This window comes from Tachypleus tridentatus, chromosome 2 (assembly GCF_004210375.1).
Source record: "Tachypleus tridentatus isolate NWPU-2018 chromosome 2, ASM421037v1, whole genome shotgun sequence".
NCBI lineage: Eukaryota > Metazoa > Arthropoda > Merostomata > Xiphosura > Limulidae > Tachypleus > Tachypleus tridentatus.
In genome coordinates this window covers 99957183-99981364 of record NC_134826.1, presented here as the reverse complement: position 1 = coordinate 99981364, position 24182 = coordinate 99957183, and the positions used below count along the sequence as shown (strand labels likewise).

The following is a 24182-nucleotide window of genomic DNA, read 5'->3' as shown; positions in this document are numbered from 1 at the left end:
AATTTGACGGTCAATCCCACTATTCGTCGGTAAAAGAGTAGCCCAAGGGTTGGCGGTAGGTGGTGATTACTAGTTGCCTTCCCTCTAACCTTACACTGCTAAATTAGGGACGACTAGCGCAGATAGCTCTCGAGTAGCTTTTCGCGAAATTCAAAACAAACAATGGAACAAACAAAGCAAGTCGAGCACACTAACGGGCATATCTAGCCTTTTACGACAAAATACTTCTTCTTACAAATAGTAAGACTAAAGATATTCAAGGAATTATATTTTTATTGTAGATAGCATATTGATTTTAAAAATATGCACTTTCGGTTTACTTTTCTTGTTTTAAAAATGTGTAGGATGTCAGAAATAACGTTAACTAACCTTTTAATACTTTATTTTGGACATCTCAAAGTAATGAATAACACTTTATCAGGTACCCACTTTTCCACAATTAATACATACAAAATAAGAAATAAAACCGAGAGGGCATTACTAACTTTTTTTTGTAATTATCACACTTTATAACACTTTATCAGGTACCCACTTTTCCACAATTAATACATACAAAATAAGAAATAAAACCGAGAGGGCATTACTAACTTTTTTTGTAATTAGGCTTAGTAGAATGAAAAGCTGTATCTTCCAAAGAAAATATTATAAAGTTCTGGCAGTTAATTTAAGTAAAAAAAGTAATAAGTTTTATTTAAAAGTTCTAGCAGGTAAGTTTAACTTTTTTAACTTTACATACTGTAATAACATAATACTATAATTAGTAATAATGAATAAATGTTACCACTCTTGGACAGTTTTAATATTTTAACAATAACAGTAATTAGTGCTACTAAATATTAATAGGAATTGGCAGACTTTACATAGACTTAAACGTGCTTGAGTTTTTTTACTACTGAGAAGTAATGCAGCTATAATTGAGTCGTTAAATATTATTCATGCTTACTGAGAAGTCATCACTGACAAAATGAAATGTCTAAGATACTCGTGCTGTAATCAGAGGTTAATCTGAAATGTAAACAAATTGCATATTGAAGGACAATTTTTCTCACTCTCAGGTAGAGAGAGAGAATTTTAAAAATTAGGTAAAGTTACTTAAAAATTATAAATTGTTTAGACTGTTATTACACAAAATATTGACAGGTGATTTATAAGAATAAAAATGCAAGTTGACATCACTGAATCCAATAGCAAATAGATAGGCAATTTGGTTGGGGTGCTCAGCCTTATTTGTGAATTAAATTACCTGTGAAAAGAAAAAAAATATAAATGAGTTAATTTTCATAGCATTAAATTTTCAAGTGATTGCTGTTGACGTAAATGAAAAAGTTTTTAATTTTCCTTTTGTTTATTCTGTGAATTCAAGGATTCAAGCACAGTACTTGAATAAATCTTTAGCAGTTGACTGGCAAAAAAATGCACATATATAAATGTCTGTGTGTGTGTTTGTGTGTGTGTATATATAATGATTGGGCTTAATCCAAAGTTTAGAAAAGTTAACATGGACAGAAGACACTTATTTTTGTTTATAATCGTGCATTTCATTTATTTCTCTAATATTTGTCACAAAACTATGGGACTAAGCTGTTTATTTTTTATATGGATTATCTGGCAGGATGAATGCCAAACAATAAACTCTGGTTGCTGCTTATAAAAGTAGAGAAACATGTGAGGAATAGACATCAAACTACAGATGGGTGGAGATAAAAATAAAAATTAGTTGGCCTTAGCTGAATCAAGTCCTTCCAAGATGGGAGCAAAAATTAATATGTACTTGTTCACTGTTTTATCATAAGAGATGTAGCTATTGTCACTGCAAAAGAGGTCTGTTCTGAATGCAGATGGGTATAGTTCTTTGTTCTCTGTGTTTTTACTGCTTGCATGAACTCTTCCTTATTAACGATTCTCATCTCCAATTGATTTTATAATGTCAACGTGGTTTCAGTTTGACTTATAAAAGAAAATAATTTGTCAATCTTACTTTATATCAATGGTCAGTAATAATGCTATAAATTCATAACCTTTATTGTTGCTGTTTTTATTATGACACTTTTAGCTATATCTGTATCATTATCCTGATTCTAAGACAGATACTGAGTGAAACACTAAACGTTTTTATTTAAAGAATTAATCCACTAGTGTTCTTGACCTATTAGTTATTTTCAAAATGTTATTAAATAATGTTACTATTAGTTATATTAATGGAATTGACATCAAAATGTAGTTTGTAATTCACATTTTGATATATGTTTCAATATGATAAAAAACTGGCTAATTATCAAATTTTATTTGTCACATAGCACTTTCTATTATCTTATTGCTCAGTATGCAACTTGTTGTGCCTACCATACAAAATGTACAATGGTAAACTAATTAGAAATTCAAACCTGTGATATTTAGAAGCTAGAATATCAAATAAAATCTTTGATTCCCTGAGATGTCAATATATTTAGGCAATATAGTAGAGTGGCTCCTCCCATTAGTTTGTTTTTTTGAAACCACTTATTTAGTCCCTCTTATGTCTTTTGACTAAGTGTTGTTACAGAAAGAGAAGATTTCTGTGTAAGTAAATCTGACAGTCATTTGTAAATAGCTTGAAGGAGAAAGTCTTAATTTTGCTGAAACTGTTGAAGTGTGATGATTAAATTGCTTCTGTGAACAGATATGAGATTTTTTGTAAAGTTATATATAGGTTGTTAAGAAACTAAGATAAATTATAGGGGGTTTTGTACACACTAATGTAGTAAGATGAAATTTTTTTCTAATGTGTTTATTTGAAGTCTCTCAAAATTCATCTCTATTTGCCCTCCACTTGGAAGAATAGCAACATAATGTTTAGGGACAGTGTTGGGCTTAATGGTCATTCTCAGCTGTTCCATCTTCCAAATAAAGTATTAATAAATAAGTTTAAAAAAAGAAATATTGAAACCATCCCTTATCATTCATATCATTATCAATTTTTTTTCATTAGCTAACTACTGCTTCCACAACATCCAAATGCAATCCATCCCAATGGCCAATGAGTTTGTTAGAAAAATAAAACTGTCTTTGCTGAAGAAGACTCCTATTTTGTCAAAATTTATATTTTTGTCTCCTAGTCAAACTTTTCTCACTGTTAAATATGAAAAAGAATGATACATCAACATTATTATTTTCCTTTACAATCTTAAACATCTCAATCAGATCCTCTCTAACCCTTATTTTTACAAGAGAAAACAATTTGAGATTTCAACCTTTCCTTGTATGGAAGTTTTGTCTATCCCAGGCACCATTCTTGTAATCTTTCTCTCAACCCTTTCTAACAATTCAGTCTTTTCCTAAGGTAAGGAGCCAAAAACTGAACACAGTATTCCAAATATATTCTAACTAGTGGCATACAGAGTGAAGTTATAACCTCTTTATACTTGTATTTAATATTTCTGTATATGCAACCTAAAATCCTATTTGTACTAATACTAGTAACAGCACATTGTTTAAATGATTTATGAGGCTGATCATCTATTACACCAAAATCCCTTTCTCTCATGAAGCACCATTAAGGTTATTCTCATCCAAATTGTATTTATAATTCAATTGGTCCAATAAGTTAGGATATAATGCATGATATACCATAATGTGCATCAAAGTTGTAACAAATTTCTTGAGTGCCATGAAATGCTGAAGAAAATGTATAAAGTAACCACATCTTATACATTTTTTTTTCACACTTTTGAACTATTAAAAGTTTAAAGCACACATGTAATATTATGGTGTATGGCTTGTTCTTTAAACAATTGATTTTCTTACTTTAACTCCTGTTAGTATTATCACACACAAAAATGCAGTAGAAAAGGGTGATAGTCACATTTCTACAGCAGAGCTTGCTTCTCATTCCTTTACACTGATTCTGTTTTATAAGGTGAATGATGAATGGAATGTGTTAATACTTGTCTAGCATACTTGCTTTGTTACCAAACAGAAATTAACCAACTTTATTTGGTAAATATAATAAATCCTATTTACAAACACTACAACTCAATAATACTATAGCAGATCTATTGAAAAGTAAAAAAATACCATAATTTTAAACAAAGAACCAGGCATCAACAATATACCTTTATTAAACCTTAGACTTTAAGTTGAGTGTCTTCCTTGTTTCATGTTGTGTATGTATATCTTTCACTGTCTTGGTAAATTACTTGTACCTGATGATCACAATACCTTCTTCAAACATTGTACATTTGTTATTGTGTTAAACTTGTAATAAAGTTTTCCTTGTTACTCATTCAATACATCTATAAAGTGAATAGTTTTAATATTTTCTGAATGAATATCAGTTTTTTATGTAGTAAAACATTGTATTTTATCTGCTTTTTATCAGCCATTTGACTGATTTTGTAACCACCACAAAAAGTTTGGAATAAATCAACTTTACTCTTTTTTTCATTGTACCATGATTGTAATAGATAATTACAACAATTTATTCTAAAATATTATGTTCTTTATTATTTTCACCTCTTTTTCATTGATTTTGTAGCTTTATTGCTCATTGATTTGTGTATGTATTAATCCTACATTTGAAAAAAAGCTAAATCACATAACTGATTAACCCAAGTTATTTAAATGAATTACATTATTTTCAAGTAGCTTGTATGTAGATCTCAATGAAGAAGCTTAAAATTGTCTTATTTCATTTTCCATCTAGGTTACCATTCTTAACTTTAGATTCTAATGTTTACAGTTTGGTTATTATATTACAATAAAAAAAACATTTATGAACAAAAAAACCCCAAAAATTTAGTACTTCTGTGGATTTTGTTGTTGATTTTTTTTCAGTCAATTTGGTGAAGAAATTTAAGCCCTCTCTTTGTAAAGATGGAAATATTACTGAAATTGTGGAATAAAAATGAAATGTCTTTATCATCTTGTGGTCTGTTGTAGTATGTAAATGTACCATGTTCCTGGTTGATGATGAGAAAGTAAAATAATTATTGTTCTAAGTAGATATACATACTTTTCACCAGTCTTACTCATTTTTAAATAGGGTTTACACATGGTGTACACATTTTTAATCCATCAACTTGTTCAATTGTGGTAAACTATGTAAATTGATATCATTAAATTAATTAAAAAAAATAAATTTACAGCCAAATTTTTGTTTTAAACCAAAATTTTGCAACAGAATTCTTAATGTTAAATTAATTTAATTTAATCAAACATTACAAAGTGTTTTGAGTCTGTTTTCCATCAAAATGCTTGATTTGAAATACTGTTCAATGTTTATGCATTATATAATGTCCATTTTTACTGAATTTAGATATCTAGTGATAATTTTTACAGTTGTTTGATTGCTTTCTTGTACTAGAAACAAAAAAAAATGAGTGATGTATTGGATATTTTGGACATTGAGCGGCCACAGACTCCTGAGCATAATGCTAAAGAAAGTATCTTTGGAAGTGAAAAGAAGGTAAAGGCACTGTTATTGAAATTTTTTTCTGGAATTATAGAGATTCTTACATGTTGTATGCTATTTATTTATTTTTTTCATCAGAATTTTTGACAAAAATTTCAAGAATACTTTTTGGAAAATTTATTTGTATTTTTTTTAGTATTATTGTTTTGTAAAAATGCCAATAGAATATTTATTAAATAAACACTTTGAAATTGTTTTTGACAATGTATAAAAAATAGATAAAAATATTCATATTAAAGTATATCTTTGTAAGTGGAAAGTATCAAAGTTCATAATTTCTTTGTACACTTGTGAAAAATTTTCTTTTCATATTTGTCTTATCTAGTTCAGAAATATGTTTGTTTTCAAATCTTATGGCCTCACTTACTGTTTAGTAAGTTTGATTTTATTGTAATGAATACATGGCATTTAGGCCTACTTTGCTCATAATGCAATTTGATTTTAATTAATGTATTAGATATTGAGCTTTTGAATTTTTTAAATTTGTTTCTGAGTGTGTAAAAATAATGTACCATGCACCATAGTCATTGATAGATCTTCAAAGATAATGCTAGCTTTTAAACAATTGGTTTTATAAACACCCCAAACACTGTATGCATAAACAAGTGACTGATAATTGAAACAAAATATTTTTGTGTGTAAGTAGCAAACAATGTGTGAGTTTAATATAAAGAACTTTAGAGCTATCCAGTATATGGGATTAGATACTGGTGCTCTTCATGTGTATCATGATTTTAATAATTTAATTTCTGATGTGGGATTTCTTCATTATTATTATTAGTATTGTTATTTTTTACATTGAAGAAATGTTTTCAACTTAAATTCCCAGTCTTTAATATTTTTTTCATACTCATCTGTGATTTTTGTTTGATTTGCATATTCCTACAATGAATTTTGATGTTCATGTTCCTGCTTTGAGTGCTATACTTGTAGTACTATTTTCACAGGTTGCAGGTAGGAGAGACATGTCAGTGAATTTCTCTGCTGTTATGCATCATGCGATTGATCATTATATGGGTCACTCTTATTTTCCTGAACAAGCTAAATCCACTGGGCCTATGAATATTTGATAGCCTTTTCACACCACCAGATCACACAGTGTTTTTCTATACCCTTCCTGCAGATTATCTAGACCTAATACTGCATTTTTAAGTGTAATTTCTCAAATATGTTTTATCCATTTCTCCTTTTTTATATAATTCTTATTATATTAATGTTAGCTCATTTATCATCTTCAACTCTCACTTTATATATTGTTTTGCTATATTTGAGATGATCTAGGTTACAATAGGACTTTCTCTTAGGAACATTTGCTGTATTTTTGGGATTTCTGTTTTTATTTTTAGTTAGATATATATTTGATCATGGATCTGAGTCTTTGTATTCTTGTTAACACTCAGTACTTTTCTCTATGGTTGTATGTTTGTTGCATTTGGAACTATGACATGCCCCTATTTCTTTCATTTTCTGGCTTTTATCTACCTGTTCCTTTGTTCCTTCCAGAGGTTTTTCATTTTGTTGTTTTATTCAGTGTTGATAGGCATGTTACCAATAGTACCATAAGCCCACTAGAGGGTTTTGATCCAGTAAGAGCTTGACAATATTATATTGTTTCTCTTTGGAAATCTTTCACTACAGTTCCATTGATTCTTCACAGGCACTTGTCCTACAATTTCTTTTCCCATTTCCTTTGTCCCTGATAACATTTCTTTCCCATAACCTGAGACTCTGCCACCAACCTGTGTCTGCCCAAGGAGGTACAAGATTTCTGTCTCTACAGGCCATTGCCTTTGTTCATTATCTTTCTCCATACTTTTATTCTAGGCTGTTTGTTGTCCTTGTGACAAACTTTTGACTAGTTTTCAATTTGCCCTGCTTTACATTGGGGTCATTTCTCATCATTAAGTGGAATTTTTATCCAACTTTATCAATGGAATGGAGGAATATTATGATTATTTGCATATCCAAATATTTTGGCACTCAAGATCCACCTTTCAGTTTATTCTCCACATGGTGATTTCTCTGTTTTGCACATGGCTCTTCAGTTTTACTTTTGCTCTGTATGTTTTATTCAGGACACTTATTTGTCACTTTTATCTTCTTGTGTTGCACTTTCTTCTTTCTTTGGTCGACTGGTTACTATTTACTTGTTCAGAACGAGACTCTACCTGCTGCTCTTATCAGTGGCTTCTGTAGACAGTTATAATAGGCTGTTAATCAAACTAGAGAATTTGATTACTGCAACCTATCTAGTATCTTGTCCATTTTGATATTTTTTTATTTTTTTCCACACATCTCAGAATGACCAACATTTATCCTATCTTCTTTGACTCTGTTTGATGGGTTTTGAATGTGATTACATCTATTTACTTCTTCTGAACAGAAGTCTGCCTGCGACCCTTATCAGCTGCTCCTGATGAAAGTTATAATAGGCTGTTAATCAAACTGGAAAATTTAATTACTGCAACCTATCCTGCATCTTGTCCATTTGGATGTTTTTTTTTTTTCCCCACACTTCTCAGTAGGACCCACATTTATTGTATTTGACTTTGTTCAGTTGATTTTGAGTGTGGTTACAGCTTTCAAAGCTCTGTCACTTTTGGTGATGTGATTGTTCATGGTACCTCTTATCTCTTTAGGTCAAGGTCATCTGCTGGTTCTTTCATGGGCATTTCACAACTGCTAGAATTTTGTCAGGATTATTTATCAGCTCTTAACCTTTTCAGCGCTGAATAACAGCTTTTAATGTTTGGCATGGTGCTGAATATATTTGTTTGATACTTCAACTAATTATGGTATCAGTACTAAAAGCATGATATCTTTTAAAGCAATAACTCAACAAAAGTCCCTGAAATATTCAGTGATTGTACCCAATACTATATATGTTAAATTCAATACATAAGAATAACAGGAAGAAAGGAAGGTTGCCTTCCTCGCTGAGCCTTCAACTCAACTGAGGTCACCAACCGCACCAAAATGGTTAATACCCTTCCTTATACACTTGTCATAAATTGGCATTGGTGATTAGACATGACTGACAATGAGCAGGTGTCCCTCATCCTCCAATCATATCACGGATAGAGGGGTGGGTTTTGGCCTATAGCCAAGAGATCTTATCTTGGGCATAGCATCTATCAGCATCTTGAAGCTTCTTGCTATAGGTTTTGTTTTGGTTTGTTTTCTCCGGTTGGCTATAAATCATCTGGTAATGATTCATTTTGACTATTTCATCTTTTTGTCAGTGACTACCTATCTCAGTCACTCGGGCAGCATCCATTCTTCATTCCTCTGTATTCATACATTGGATTTTCTGTGAGGACTCCCATTCTCAATATTTCTGTTGTTTCATGTCATGATCAGGGTTATATCATTTTTGTCATTGATCTCAATCTTTTTGGTTTTCCAGTAGTTTTTATCTCAGTAGTATTCACAACACTTATGAGTACAGACTAGAACCACACTGTGTTAACTGTAGTGGTCCACACCTTACAGGAAACATTTCTGAAACCTGCCAATACAATCACCCTTCAGCAGTTTTCTTTGTACAGAAATGACAGGTTATGTGATGGATGAGTACATGGTGTGGTGACACTGCTGGTTGATCAGCCGTGCCTAACCTGTTTTTGCCACTTGATACACCCTTGGAGGCTGTAGCCATTTATGCTTCCTTGGGTCATGCCATCACTATTTGTTCCCTCTATCTGGCTTCTGAAGAGACCTATGATCAGTCAGGCCTTGATGCTCTCATTGAGCAGTAACTATCTCCCTTTTTAATCTTGGGAGATTTTAATGGTGGTGGTGCTTATGTTGATGGGAGGGATAGTTTCATAGAAAATATACTCTTGGATAACAGCCTGTCCCTCTTCATTACAAATTTTTGTACTTATTTTCATGCACTTAGTCAGTCTTTTACAGCTATTGATCTTTCTATCTGCTCCCCTTAACTTTTCTTTTGCTTTTTTGGGAGGGTTGACAGTAACCTAACCCATGGAACAGTGGTCATTTTGAGAGAGACTGGTCCTGGTCAGTACCACCTGACCTACATGCCTCAATGGAATTTGTACCAAGCCAACTCTTTCAGAACTTGATCATGCCATCATCTGTAAACCATCAATAGACAACTGCAGGGCAGCAGTGACTAACTGTATTGACCAGGCAGTTGCTCAGTGTATTCCTGAAACCTTGACATGTTTCTCACAGTATCCTTGTCCATGGTGGAGTCCTGTTTGCCACATGGCAAGGAAAGCTCAAAAACAAGTTTGGGATACCTTTTGTAGGTTTCCCACAGTTGTAAACCTCATTCCATTTCAGTGAGCTTGTGCGCATGCGCAGCAAGTTGGTTGTCAAAGCAAGAAGGAATCTTGGATTAAATACACCTCTCACATCTCTTTTTACCACCAGTTCCAAAGCCATATGGGATAAGATTCAAAAGGATGTTGGATGGTATACTTCTGCCTCACTTTTGATCTTGCTCTCTGACAGCCAGAAAGTTGCAGATGTCCAGAAAGCTCTTCTTGTGCATCTAACACTTTTGATTCATCCCCCACGTTCTTAGTCAACAAGACATATACAGAGTGATTGCCTCTTTCCTTTTGGGCTGATCATCTCTGTGACTATAATCACCCCTTTATGCTGGTGGAACTCAAACTTGCTCTTCATTACTCTGGCAGTATGTCAGTCAGGCCTAATGATATTCATTATGAGATGCTGCACCATCTCTTTTCTGCCTCTCTTGCTATTCTTCTGCTTGTTTTTAACTGGTTCTGGCAAGAGAATGTTTTACCTGATGCATGGTGCCATGCTATTGTACTCCCTTTTCCTAAGCCTGGAAAGGATCCCAAGATTTCTTCAAACTATAGTCCAATTACTTTTATGAGCTGTCTGTAAGATCTTAGAGAGGATGGTTAATGCTCGTCTTGTTTGGTTCCTTGATTCAAACAATCTCCTCCCATCCATTCTGTGTGGGTTTTACTGACAGGGCTCCACCATGAACCACATGGTTTGACTTGAAACATCAATCATAGAAGCCTTTCTCAAGTGACACCACCTTGTTTCAGTATTTTATGACCTTGAGAAAGCTTATGATACAACATGAAAGTATGGCATTTTGTGAGACCTTCATTTATACAAGTTACGTGGCCATTTACCCATTTTTATTAAACACTTTTTAATGAACTAGCAATTCCAAGTCCATGTGGGTTCAACACTTTCCTCTTCTATCCCACAAGTTGCAAACAGTCTCTATGTTGACAACTTCCACATTTCATGGAAGTTTTATTAAATGGCAGCAACAGACTGACCTTAATCACTTACTGATAAGAGCAAACAGTTTTACCTTTTCTCACTCCAAAACCATTTGCTTGCACTTCTGTTGCCAGTAGGGTATTCACCACCTAGATCCTAAGCTCTGTCTCAAAGAAATTTTGCTTCTTATAGTCCGTGAGGCAAAGTTCTTGGGGTTTATATTTTATTGTAAGTTGACCTTTATTCCACACACCAAGCAGCTACATGTCAAGTGTACAAGGCTACTGAACATCTTCCATGTCCTCTCTTCCACCTCTTGGGGAGCAGATCGATGTTCTATGTTAAAAATCTGCAGTGCCCTTATTCAATCAAACCTATACTATGGGTTTCTGGTCTATGGTTCTGACAGGATCTCAGCTTTGAAGAGTGTTGGACTATTTTCACCATCAAGGGCTTTGTCTCTGTACAGGGGTCTTCTGCACTTCTCTAGTCCAGAGCTTGTACGCTTAGTTTCATGAAATCCTCTATACCTTTGCTGTTTGCATCTATCTTTATTGTATGCTTCAAAACTTCAATCCTTACCACAAACAACATCACACCTGTGGTTGTGTTTTCCTTCCTCAGTGGGCCATGCTTTTTTCAGAATAGACTGTCTGTGATTGTTGCTTTTGGCCTTCATATCCAGGTGCAGTTGGATGAATTGGGTCTGTCCTTGGATAACATAGCTGTATCCACTGCTCAGCCCATCTCACCATTGCTAATTATCATCCCCAAATGTGACCTTTCTTTGAGTCATCTGAAGAAGGCAAATGTTCCCATTGGAAGTATCCCCTTCTATTTGCCGAACATCTTTTGAGCCATCCTTCCATTTCCATTTATATGGATGGTTCAAAATCAGGTGACTCAGTGGGTTCTGCATTGGTTTGTTTTGATCTTGTTGCTGCACACAGAATCCCCTTTACAGTGTCTGTGTTCACTGCAAAATTGTATGCCATTTCTCTTGTCCTGGATCACATAGAATCTATGGAGTACACAAACTGTACTATTTATACTAACTCACTTATCCCTTTATTGGCCCTGGAATCACTTCACATTAATTTTCACCCTGTTCTTGTTGATATTCAAAACTTACTGGCTTATTTCTCTCTATCATCTACTTCTATCCAGTTTCTCTGGATGTCAGACCACATCGGTATTTGTGGGAATTAGCTCACTGATATCACAGCTAAGTCTGTCTGTACTGGTACTTTCACCACCGAGCTTGTCTCATTCATGGACTACAGTCCTGTATTCAAGACTCGGCTCTACGCTAGTTGGCAGTCAACTTGGAGTGAGTAATGTGATAACAAGCTTTTCCAGATCAAACCTTCTATTGCTCTTTGGCTGTCTTGCTTCCATAAGGATTGGAACAAGGAAATTGTTTTGGCTAGGGTATGCTTTGGTTACAGTTTCTTAACTTATCACTTTCTTTTATCTGGTACTGATGCACCAGTGTGTGGTATGTGTGACACTTCAGTCACAGTGGCCTACATTTTACACTCATGCCATCATTATGATCAAGAGTGATAGCACCATTTTAAACATATTTTTACCATGAGTTTACCCTTGATGTTGGACCATGTCATTGGTGATTATGAGATTGTCCACCTCATTTGTGTTTTTAAATGCTTAAGGGTCATTGGCCTTTTTAATTCTATTTAAGAATTTAATTTGAAAATTTGATTGTGTTTTGTTTTTAGCATACTTCATTTTTACATATTTTAATGATTTTACTCTTTTTGCCAGTAGTTTGGCACAGATAGCCCTGTTGTTTTGTGCCAATGAATGCTAAACAACCAACCAGCCAGCCTTAGTCACTCTACATCAGGGGTTCCCAACCTTTTTGCACTCACGACATGAAAATGTAATTGATGAAATAAAATTAATGTTATCCCAAGCTACTTCTAACAAGGCTTCGCTACTCCCCTGCCAAGGCTTCGCGACCCCCTTTTCATTTTACCCACTCTTATTATTTCTGGATGTGAGTTTCATAAATATTACATGGCTTGGGGTCACCTTCTAGCCATCGATCCTTTCCAGTTGGATGTCTGATATGTTACTCTGTTTTCTACGTATATATATATACAACATCTTTCTACAATGGGTGAAAAATGTATCTGGTTCAGAAGTGCAGTTAGTTACCTACTTCAGGACTTAGAATCTGACTGTCTTAACTTGGTGATTGTCCTTCAGATGCTTTTGAAGGATGGTTTTTTTCTATCTCTTGCACCTGCCCTTCTTTTGTTGAATATAGAATTCTAATTATTAATTTGAAAGAAGGTAAAATACTATATCATAAGTTATAAGTTTATTACACTGAAAATGTATTTTCCATGGGTTATTTTTAGGTCCACCAGTAGATGCTTCGATAATTATAAAAGTTACCATCTGAAACAAATTGCTTTCTTTTGCAACATATTTGTATAATTTGGCCAATGTATCTTCCAACAAGGAATTCTAGTGGAGTTAATTTCAGCCAATTAATGGCATATTTATACTTTTTTGTACTTGAATTTGTATATTTAACAAATCTTAGTAGGAAAGACCACAATAAAGCTTTGTATTTACAAGAATTATCTACCTTTTGTCAAAGTACACTCTTGCTGATTCAATTACTTTAGAACACCCTTTAATGAGACAACTTATTCTCCTTATTTCTTATGAAATTGTTAATTTTGTTCTAACACATCAACCATAAGGCTTTTTGCTCCCATAATGATTAACTTTGTGTTTGAACTTTTTTTTCCTGTGACCTTACTCTCTTCTGCTTGTCCCCATTTAAATGTATGTTGCTTTATAGTTAACACTTTTTCCAATATGAAATTGATTCATTGGATTGACTCTATGCCCATTTGGTTAAACAATTACTTTGAAGGAAATAAACACAGTATATAAGCTGTAATATTTTAATGCATAGTCAGTTAGATCTTACTTGTTTCAGTACATGTGGCAGAAATCCATTACTGATGGGATCAGTAAGTGAGGTTTGCTCTGGTCTTTCTTCAAGAGTTGGTTTAAATAGTTGTCTTTATTAATTTTAGTATTAAGATTATTTTACATTGTTAGCTTAGTAAATAAATATAAGAAACTTGTTTACATTGTCCATTTGTAAATAAGCATTACTCTCGTCTTTCTTTTGTTTCACTTTCTTTGATACTACTGGTAGGTGTGTTTAATACATTTATTTTTATTAGTTTTAATTTAGTCATAGACATTTATCATGAAGGTTACTTTGCACTGTTGGCTTGGTATATGGTACAGGACTAATTTGAATATCTCAAACTGGCTCAACCTTTCAAGATATTACTTGCTGAAGATGCTAACAAAGAAGTACTCAATTAATAAAACAACTTATTATTATCTTTATAATGAGTACTGAAAGAATGGTGTATTTGTATAACCATTATAATTACCTTTATTTTTCCTTTAACTCTTTTCACGTAGGCTCTGTTAATTGACTGAGTTTGTAACTATTTTATACTCATTACATTAGTTTCTGTATCATAACCTTCAATACAGTTAGTATATCCTCACAAAAGTAAGCAGGCTTTCAGTAAACATTATGAAATCTTTTATACCCCAGAAATTCATTTTTTAATTATGTATTTTAATGAAGAGCTGTCTATGAATATGTTAAGTAGTTTTATTTACCTGTCTGAATTCAATATGTTGTGAAGCAAAAAAAAATCTACAAGACAGTGTGTATGTTATTAACAGAAGTGGTAGTTTAGCAATTTTTCACTTTATGTAACTTGGACAGTGATAATCCAAACCATCACCTATTTTCAATGATTGTGCTTTTCTAGACTTTTACTTCATAAACCATATTTCAAGGCATTGTATTAAGAAATATTTGAAATATAAAATCTTCAAGTGTGATTGAAGTTTTTCCTTTTTTTTTTCTTTGCACAAAAAGTACAGAAGTTTGATAAAAAAATATAGTTTATGGATTTTTTTCAGATTTAGTATGCTGATATATATATCTTAACAATCTACAATTATCTGTCACATTGGATCTAAATATAAGACGTGTGCAAAGTTATTCAACTAACACTGCTTTGTTTTGACCAAAAGATTTGCACATGCCCACACAAATGCTTGTGAGCTATCAGTTTGAAACATTTTTCACAGCTTTACCTAAGAGTAAAGGTGTATTGTAGCATTTTGTCATTCAGATTAAAGAAGGCTAATTTGGAGTAGTAAAACTGTAGGGTGAAGGCATGAGCAGGTACATAGGTATTGGTTAGATCAAGCAAGCTAGATTAGCAGTTTCTAGCTCAAGTTTTTAAAATGTTCAATTTGGTAGATGGCTATTTTTTGTTATTAATTGCCAAGTTTTTTGCACAACTTTACTAAATTTTATGAAATTCTCCACATATAAAGTACAAAGTGTCACATGATATTAATTTAAGCAGTTAGCATAAATAATAATGCATAACATGGCTTTAACATGGAGATTTTGACAAGAAACTATTTGTATGGTTTCCATGACATTACTAAAAAAGGAAGTTGTTAACACTGTTTTGGAGAAGAAAACTACCACCATATATTTTAAAGAATTTTACATGTGAGTTAAAGGAACAAGATCAAAATTAGTTACCAAGCTAGTAGCTACACTTATAGCATTGATAATAATTTACAGCAACTATTCATTCTTTATTGAGATATGCTGTGTGTTTAGATTTACTCACTATCATGTACTTGGTTGAACACAAAATGTGGTCTAACTAACTAATGAATGAATATTTGTTGCAAAATTTTTATCCGTGTACTTAGTGTAGGTACTAGTTTGGCCAGCAGTTTTGGTTTTATTCCTTCAAGTTGCATGTTGTAATGTTTTTTTGGCCACACCTTGTTTTCTCTCCTAAAATGTTTTTCATTAGATTATGTTGTTAGAATTGAAGTCACCTTTTCCATCATCTCTTTACAATTTGTTTTGTCAAATATGCTTTTCTCATTATTCATTTTTCAGATATTTGTATTAGATTGGCCAGTTATCTGTATGATAACACAGTATGTGTTGAATTAATAAATAATGTATTGTGCTTAGTTACACATTATGTTTGTTCTTAACATTTCAGAAGAAGAAAAAGATTCTGGAGCCAACATTTAAGAAACCAGAAGGAATGCATAGGGAGCTGTATGCACTTTTATACTATGACAATAAGTAAGTAAAGACATTTCTGCTGGTGTTTGCTAATAAACATATATATTTATTCAAGTTTAATGATCAATATATGCAAGTATGTTATTATTATGATAAGTCGGTACACTGTATGTTTGTCTACCTGTTCCAGGGTTTGCAAATATTTTCTTCACTCACTTATCCACATTGCAAATTTAAAGTAAAATTTATTACATGAAACGTTTGTTTTGTCCCACTGCTTATCAAGTTTATTTGCCCCATTGGAGAATAAAAATGTGCATACACATCAGTGTCCAAATAGAAAGTTTCAACTTATTTTTAAAGATCTCTTAACCATCTTATAGCCAGTTATTGCTCTAAAAGTTCAACTTGTTATGCATTTTTTTAACAAAAGTTACTAAAATGTAAGCCAGAAACTTATTGGTTAGAAAAAAAAGAAAAAAATAATTAACTAAAATTTCACATGAAGAGTCCCGTCTTACCTTTTCATATGATTGTAACTCAGTCAGTTATTTGTGTTGAGTTCTTCTACTGTAATTACCTGTCACAAAATTAGATTTTGTCTAAAGGGCATCACAAAGAAAGGTAATTCATGAAAAGTGTAGATAGCTTCAACTCTGTTGACAAATAATTCACGGTTACATATGTAAAAAAGGCTGGTATGGGTAGTGAAAGCACTATGTAGAGGATCGAACAACCTTTCGATCTTCTTCGGTCATCAAAAGGGTTACTGACTGATAGCTGACCAGATGTTTGAAAGCAGTTGTGTAGTTGAGTTTAGGAATGTAGAGGGTGTGCTTAGATGTTGGATACATTTATCAATATAGGTATAAAGGTGTTCCTTTGTATTCATGTATTTTGGGCTGGAGTTGTTCTATAAGTAAGGCTTCTTTAACATCAGTTCTTAACCTCAAAATTACAAGAACTGATAAACAATTTAAAACAGGAATCCACTAAAAATCACCCATACTGGACTATACAGTCCTTGGGACTCATCACATGACACAAAACAAAAACTCAACATACTAAGAAACCAAATAAACACAACCATAAAACTATGCTCACCAGATAAAATTAACAATGAATTAGACAAAATAAAACAATACTTCATCAACATCAACAAGTGTCCTCCACAAACTGCAGAAAACTTTATATGCACACCTCAACAAAAAGCAAAATCAACTAACAAAAGTAAATATACTCCACGATTTAAAAAATCACAAAACTATATGCTGTTGCATACCATATATTCCCCACATCAGCAGAAAAATAACCAACATTTGCCAAAAACTAGTAACAAACTATGACATTCCATCTAATACTAAATTTATTCAAAAACCAGGAACACCATAATACCTATATTAATAAATATATCCAGCATCTTAGCATGCCCTCTACTTTCCTACACTCAATTACACAACAGCCTTCAAACATGTGGTCAGCTATTGGTCAGTAACCCTTTCTTTCTTTGTGAACCTGATGATGACTGAAGAAGGTCGAAACGTTGTTTGCTCCTCTACATAGTGCTTTTTCTATCCGTACCAGCCATTTGTACAAAAATAATCTTCTCTACAAGTGGGTTTTCTCGTCATCATGGATTTTTAAATAATTCAGAGTCATTCTAAAAAGTGGCTATGTGATTAGGACACTTGACTTGCGACCTGGAGGTTGCTGCTTTGGAATTAAGTACAAAGCTAACAATGGGCTATCTGTGTTCTGCCCACCACATGTACCAAAACCCAGTTTCTAGTAGTATTAATTTAAAAATATAGGGAACAATTCTGAGGGTCACAGGTTCGAATCCCTGTCCCACCAAACATTCTTATCCTTTCAGCCATAGAGGCTTTATAATGTGATGGTTACTCCTATTATTCTTTGGTAAAAGAGTAGTCCAAGAAATAACAGTGAATGGTGATGACTAGCTGCCTTCTCTCTAGTCTATCACTGCTAAATTAGAGACAACTAGTGCAGATAGCCCTTGTGTAACTTTGCATGAAATTCAAATTAAACTCATCTGGAAGTTCATGATTTCATTTTATACAGTCTTCATCTAGGTCAGAAGTAAACATCTGGACTTTCAAAGCTAAAGTATCATTTGTTTTAGTTGGTGTTGCTTATATGTGTATTGTCTAGCAACTTTATTTCTCCCAATGAAAATTACAAAGTAACAAATTGTTTATTTCAGCAGTAAATCAATATTAAGAAAACACCACTCATTTGTTTTCTGTCTTATTGTGATCCGCCCCCCGATAGTACAGCGGTATGTCTCCAGATTTACAATGCTAAAATCAGGGGTTCGATTCCCCTCGGTGGGCTCAGCAGATAGCCCGATGTGGCTTTGCTACAACAAAAACACACTTATTGTGATCTAAGCTTATATTTATGTAATTGAACATACATAAATTAATTTTCATGTATCATGACAGATAATGCACAATCATAGCTATCTCAGTATTATATACAAGTAAAAAGTACTGCCTCATTGGATGCAACCAGTTGTATAATTTTGGTGGCCACACTCATATGCTCTTGCTGCAAAGACATATCCAAATAACACTATGTAACACAAATTTTGTTCCTGGATAGTCTGTGTTATTTCTTAATTGCTTATGTTGTAAAAGTACAGAAAATGGCCATTATTCCCTTCAAACTTTGCTTTTGTGACTTGGATAATGAAATTTAGAAATTAACCTATTTTTTATGTAAAATTGGGCAAATTTGCACATTTTCATTTATATTAGGTCTGGATTAAACAACATATGAATCAAGATTTACATGTATTTATACTAAAGTTTCACAAAAATCTTTAGAAGTGAGTAGTTTTTTGAGATTTGCGACTGTAATGTAACTCACTTTCACCTATCAGCCCCCAGACATAGTCGCCCATCATGTTTTTGTTATACGCTCCCAGTTCACAAAAGCAAAGTTTGAAGAGAAAGATAGATCTTTTCCATTTACTTTAGGCATAAGCAGTTGTGAAGTAACACTTTCTGCTCAGGAACAAGGAAAAGTAAAAATTTTGTTACATAGTGTAATTTATTTATTTGATACACTTTATTTATGGCTGTGTCAATTTTATTAGTTGTGAACTCAACACAAGTTGTGCTTCTTGGTTCATGAGTTACTTTATTTGAGTGCAAGCACTGATGAAAAGCATATTTATTAAAATTAAACTTCTCCCAAAACAATTTTTTTTAACTGGCATAAGAAAGAAGCTTAAGGTGTTAACAAAACAACTGTCAGTGTCATAAATGACATTTAGTATTGGGTATTTATGATTTAGTATGTTACAAGCATAGATTGTTAACATTGCTAACAAACTTATGAGAGACAAGGCTCATATATCAGAGTTTACTAGAATTTTCAAAAGCTGAATTGGCCTCTTTCAGTGTACTATAAGGTTATTTTTTTTTAAATAACCATTAAGTTCATAAATGTGAACGAAGTTGATCATTATGAAAGATAAATAAGCCTATTGACTTAATTTTGGTTTTCTCTTAAAGGAACTAAGTATACATCTAAGTACGTATTTATAAATTCTGAAAAAGTTTGTAAAATACATACATCTAAACAAGAGTGAAATTAATATAAAACAGAATAGCCAAAGCAAATAAAAAGAAAAAAGATTTTTAAGCTTCCATTCTTCAACTTGCATTGAAGCCTGTATCAGTGTCTAGTCTCAATATTAAGAGGTACTGTATATTGATATCTTACACTGTGCTTAAGATTAATGTTTGTATAATTTTACCAAACTATAATTTAGATAATAGCATATATAACATGTACATTTTGACCTAATGTTTATACTTTAGATGTTGTTATTCTCAAAATATAAGGGTCATAAAAACGCTATCCAAATTTAACTTTTAAAGACCATAAAACTAATCTTTAAACAAAGGCGTTCATTTGAACACTTAAAACTACATCCTTTTGTCATTATTTTTTTGTAATGTGAAAGATTCAGATTTCATAACCCTTTCACACATCTGTTTTTTCTTGATTCTTAGATTTTATTGTTGTACTTTGTACCCTTGGAAGAAGTAATTCTTGTATCAAAGAAATAAATTACAGAGGGAACCTATTAACTTTTTACTGTTAAGACAGTGTTAACCCTTTCACAACGAATAACAGGTCAAAGGCCATGTCATCACATTTGTTAACTTGTATTGAAAGTCTTATTGAATTACTAATTTATGAATTTTTGACAATAAGTTTGAAATTACTTTTAGCTTGTAATTCAGACTTTAATATCATATAGTTAATTTCTTAATTTCAAACTAAGAATTAACAGAACACACCTAAATATATATTTTAGTGAGTCACATGGCATATTGATTGCACAACTGTTTAAAATTAGAAGTTATTTGATGTTGAAATATAAATTAGAAACTCAGATTTTAACAAGCTAGAATATAAAATGAGAACCTTTATCTTTTTATTTTGCTGAGATATGAAATATGTACTGAATCATACCTTGTGGTCCTTTTCAACTCTTTCCATTTTTTGAAATGGTCCTTTGTGTACTGTTACTACAGTATGTGATGTGTGAATAACCAATCAGTAGCTTAGAATGTTCCCAGTGTGTTTTTTTCAGCCATTTTAATCTGTTATTTTGGTCCAAGTTTCAAAGGAGGTACATTGTTTCTTAGTTTGCTCAAAGTTTCATATTTTTTAAAATCTAAATGCATCTTAGTTACTAAGCTTAATAAATTATTGTGGAATTCTATGGTGTCAGTGTGGTCATTTATTTTGGTTACTCAACTGTATATATAAAACCTAAAAAATTGTTTGTTTAATATCTTCCATGTGTAAAATTTTAAAAGGGTTAGCAACCTGTGTCCAGCAACAACTGACTACAAAGGTCACAGTGAGAAGATATAATTGTTTGCTTTACTTCTTGATTTGTTGTTCTATGTAATAAGAAACATAAGTTTAATAATTTATTTCTAAATAGTAATAATCTATATAAATATATATATAATGTATAATAAATAAGGTATGACTGCACATTACAAAATACTAGTCCACTAAAACCCAGTCAAGATAGGGAAGACTAAAGATTACTTTTTTATGCTTTTGGATACGTAACAGGAGTCCATGTACCCCATAAGTGCAAGTTACCTAATGTTAGCCAGGTATGACTGGAAGTTTAATATAATAAAAAGTAATAAATAAATATTTGTATTTTCATGTTATAATATGTAGTTATTCTAGCACATAAAAAGCATAATTTATATTTATTTCCTAATTTTATGTAGGTTACAAGGTTGGTGAAACAACAAACCCCACATAATCAGAGTATAGAAAATAACATAAAATATACTATAAACAAAAGTTTGAAATGTATTTAGGACATTTTAGAGATTATGCAAATAATATTTGAGATTTTTAGGACAAAGAAATAATAGTTTTTTGTAATCGTAACATAAAATCACTTTGCACTTAACTAGTAATGAAACAAACTACTTGTGACCTTCATTAAAAGTCTTCCAAATGTTGTGAACATAAACATGCTGTATTAAAAGTTATAATGCAAATACTTAACATCATATAATTGTGGATTGTGATGTTATAAATGTTTTGAGCATGTGAAATATTAGACATTTTATTGTAATGAAATTTTACCATGCTGTGCTAACAAGTTTCCAATTTTTATATTTTAGTTATCCTTGTTGAAACAAGTATCTATCAATAGGTAAAATATTTACTCAAATACAAGAATTAGTAGTATTTACTGAATAAATTCTCATTTGCACTAAAGTAAAATCTTAAGATGTTTTTCCTTAAATTTTGTAAAGTCTCAAAGTTGAGTGTTCAAAACAAATTCATGCAACTTTCAGAACAAAAACTTTTCAATCACTACAAGAGGATATTCGAAAATTTACTGAGTAACCTTATCCATAGGTCAAAAAATTCCTTTAATGTTTGGAACAGCAAAAGCTAATCATCACAAACCAAACAAATTTACTCAGTAACAAATTACAGTGGGAAAAGCAAATAACAGCTTGTAAGACTTGTGGAGATGATAATTGTATTTACATATAAAGTATCAAAATACTTTTGTTAATGAACACCAATTAGTGGAAACTATATAGGTAAAGAAAATGGGTTTTAAAATTAAGGACTGTTAGCACAAATATCCTTCAATTGGTATTGCATGAAATTCAAAAACAAAATATGATATTAAAAAAAAGAGAGAGAGATACAGAAAGTGTTCCTACCCCTGCATTGTGAGTAGTTTTTCCTCATAACTTAAAAAGTATCATGATTAGGATAATGAAAGCATAGTATATTATAAGTATTATACTAACACACATCTGCATAAATTTTTATATAAATTAAACGACAAATAAACTGTTTATAAACAAATAACCAAAAATAGGAGGAGCAAAAAGTGTTCGTACATTTCAGAACATGTGAAAAAACTGATATTCCCGTAAAAATTTTGTTTAGTTTGGCGAATAAACTACTTTATATCATTGGAGAACTAGATACTGGGTTCATAATTATTGGAATTTAGCCAGCAAAAAATGTACTTCCAGCAATTTAGTGCCGTTTCCATCATTATCTGCTTGGTCATCATGGCGAACAGGAAACAACTGTCCAGTGATTTAGAAAAACCGAATTATTGTAACATACAAGTCTTGTGTGTCTCTTTCCGGTATTGCTACACAACTTAATGTGCCGAAATCTACTGTTCAAAGCATAACTGCCAAGTTTAAGCTTACAGGATCAACTGCTAATCTCCCTCGTTCGGGACGCCTTACCAAAATTCCAGAGAGAACCAAAAGGTTGATTCTCAGAGAACTTAATAGGAACCTTCGTTTAACACATAATGACATACAGAAACTGGTAAGGGAAATTGGGGTTGAAGTAAACACCTCTACAGTTACAAACATGTTACACTCTTCTGGGTACAAAGTATGCCATCCTCGTAGAACTCCATATGTAAAGCCTGTTCATTTAGAAGCACGATTGAGGTATGCAAGAAAGCACGTAGATAAACCCTTTACCTATTGGAAGATTATTCTTTGGTCAGGTGAGACTAAAATTGAGCTTTTCGGCCACAATGATGTTCGCAATATTTACCGTAAGAAGGAGGAACGAAATCTTCCAAAGAACACCATCCCTACAGTTAAACACGGAGATGGCTCGATCATGCTGTGGGGTTCCTTCAGCTCTTCTGGTGTAAGCAGCTTTCACCACATCAATGGAATCATGAAAAAAAAAAGAGTATGTTGATATATTAGGTACTTACATCAAGAATGATGCTCGAAACTTGTGGCTTGGGCATCGTTGGATCTTCCAGCATGACCTTGACCCTAAGCACATATCGAAATATGTGCAATCCTGGTTGCAGAGGAACCATATAAGTATTCTGGAGTGGCCATCGCAGTCACCCAATCTCAACCCAATTGAAAACGTTTGGCATGAGTTGAAGACCAGGGTTCATCAGTGTCATCTGAAAAACTTGCAAGAGTTGAAGGCCTTCTGTAAAGAAGAATGGAAGAAAACATCAGTTGAGTACTGTCAAAAGATCATGGAAGTCTATGAGGAGATATTGTGCCAAGTAATTCACCTGAAAGGCTACACAACTGAACTTTTTAAGTTATGAGGAAAAAACTACTTACAGTGCAATGGTATGAACAATTTCTGTCGTAACTGTATTTATCATATTATCCTGCAACAAAATTTGTGAATTTTCAAAACCAAAAAAGCTGTAGAAGTACTAAATCATATTTTATGATGTCTTTAAAGCCAAACTTAGACACTAAGTCATATATATTTCTAAGTACCATGTAATTTTTAAAATTATTTCCATGAGAAAGGAAAGAAAATGAGATATCAGTGCCACCATTTCATTCCAGAATGAGTTTAGGATTATAAACTGACATGTTCCAATGCATCCAAACATATATTCATAGGCTAAAGTCTATACAGAACCTTAACAAGTATACAAAATGAAAGAGTCACATAGTAAATAAAGCATCTTAAAAATACACTCAAGAAATATTTAGTTACAGCACCAAAATGCAGTATAATAACTTGTCTGTGATATTAAGGTGCATTGATATCCTGTAAATTGTTATAAGTAATTACAATTCATTGAAGGTTCAGGAAATCTAAGCAGTGAATGAAATAGAAAGCAAAGGAGTATTAAAACAATTTTATAGTTTTTTTCTAATTTCTGTTTACAGTAACAACATTCGAGTAAATGCAAAACATCTCGGTAGAAACTTAAACTACTTTTTACATTAATATAAATAACAATGTATGCTGGTAAGCTAAAATTAACAGTAGTAA

At 32.3% G+C, this 24182-nt stretch overlaps 1 protein-coding gene across 2 annotated transcripts in view; it reads left to right on the top strand.

Annotated features, from left to right (window-relative positions):
* Positions 1–538: 538 nt before the first annotated feature.
* DMAP1 (DNA methyltransferase 1 associated protein 1) overlaps positions 539–24182 on the top strand; it is a 70373-nt gene continuing 46729 nt past the window's right edge. For both annotated transcript variants that reach the window (XM_076489779.1, XM_076489778.1), the window contains exons 1-3: positions 539–707; positions 5342–5443; positions 15814–15899. In XM_076489779.1, coding sequence (XP_076345894.1) covers positions 5354–5443; positions 15814–15899 — 176 coding nt within the window. In that variant the 5' untranslated portion in view covers positions 539–707; positions 5342–5353. The remainder of the gene's footprint in view (positions 708–5341; positions 5444–15813; positions 15900–24182) is intronic.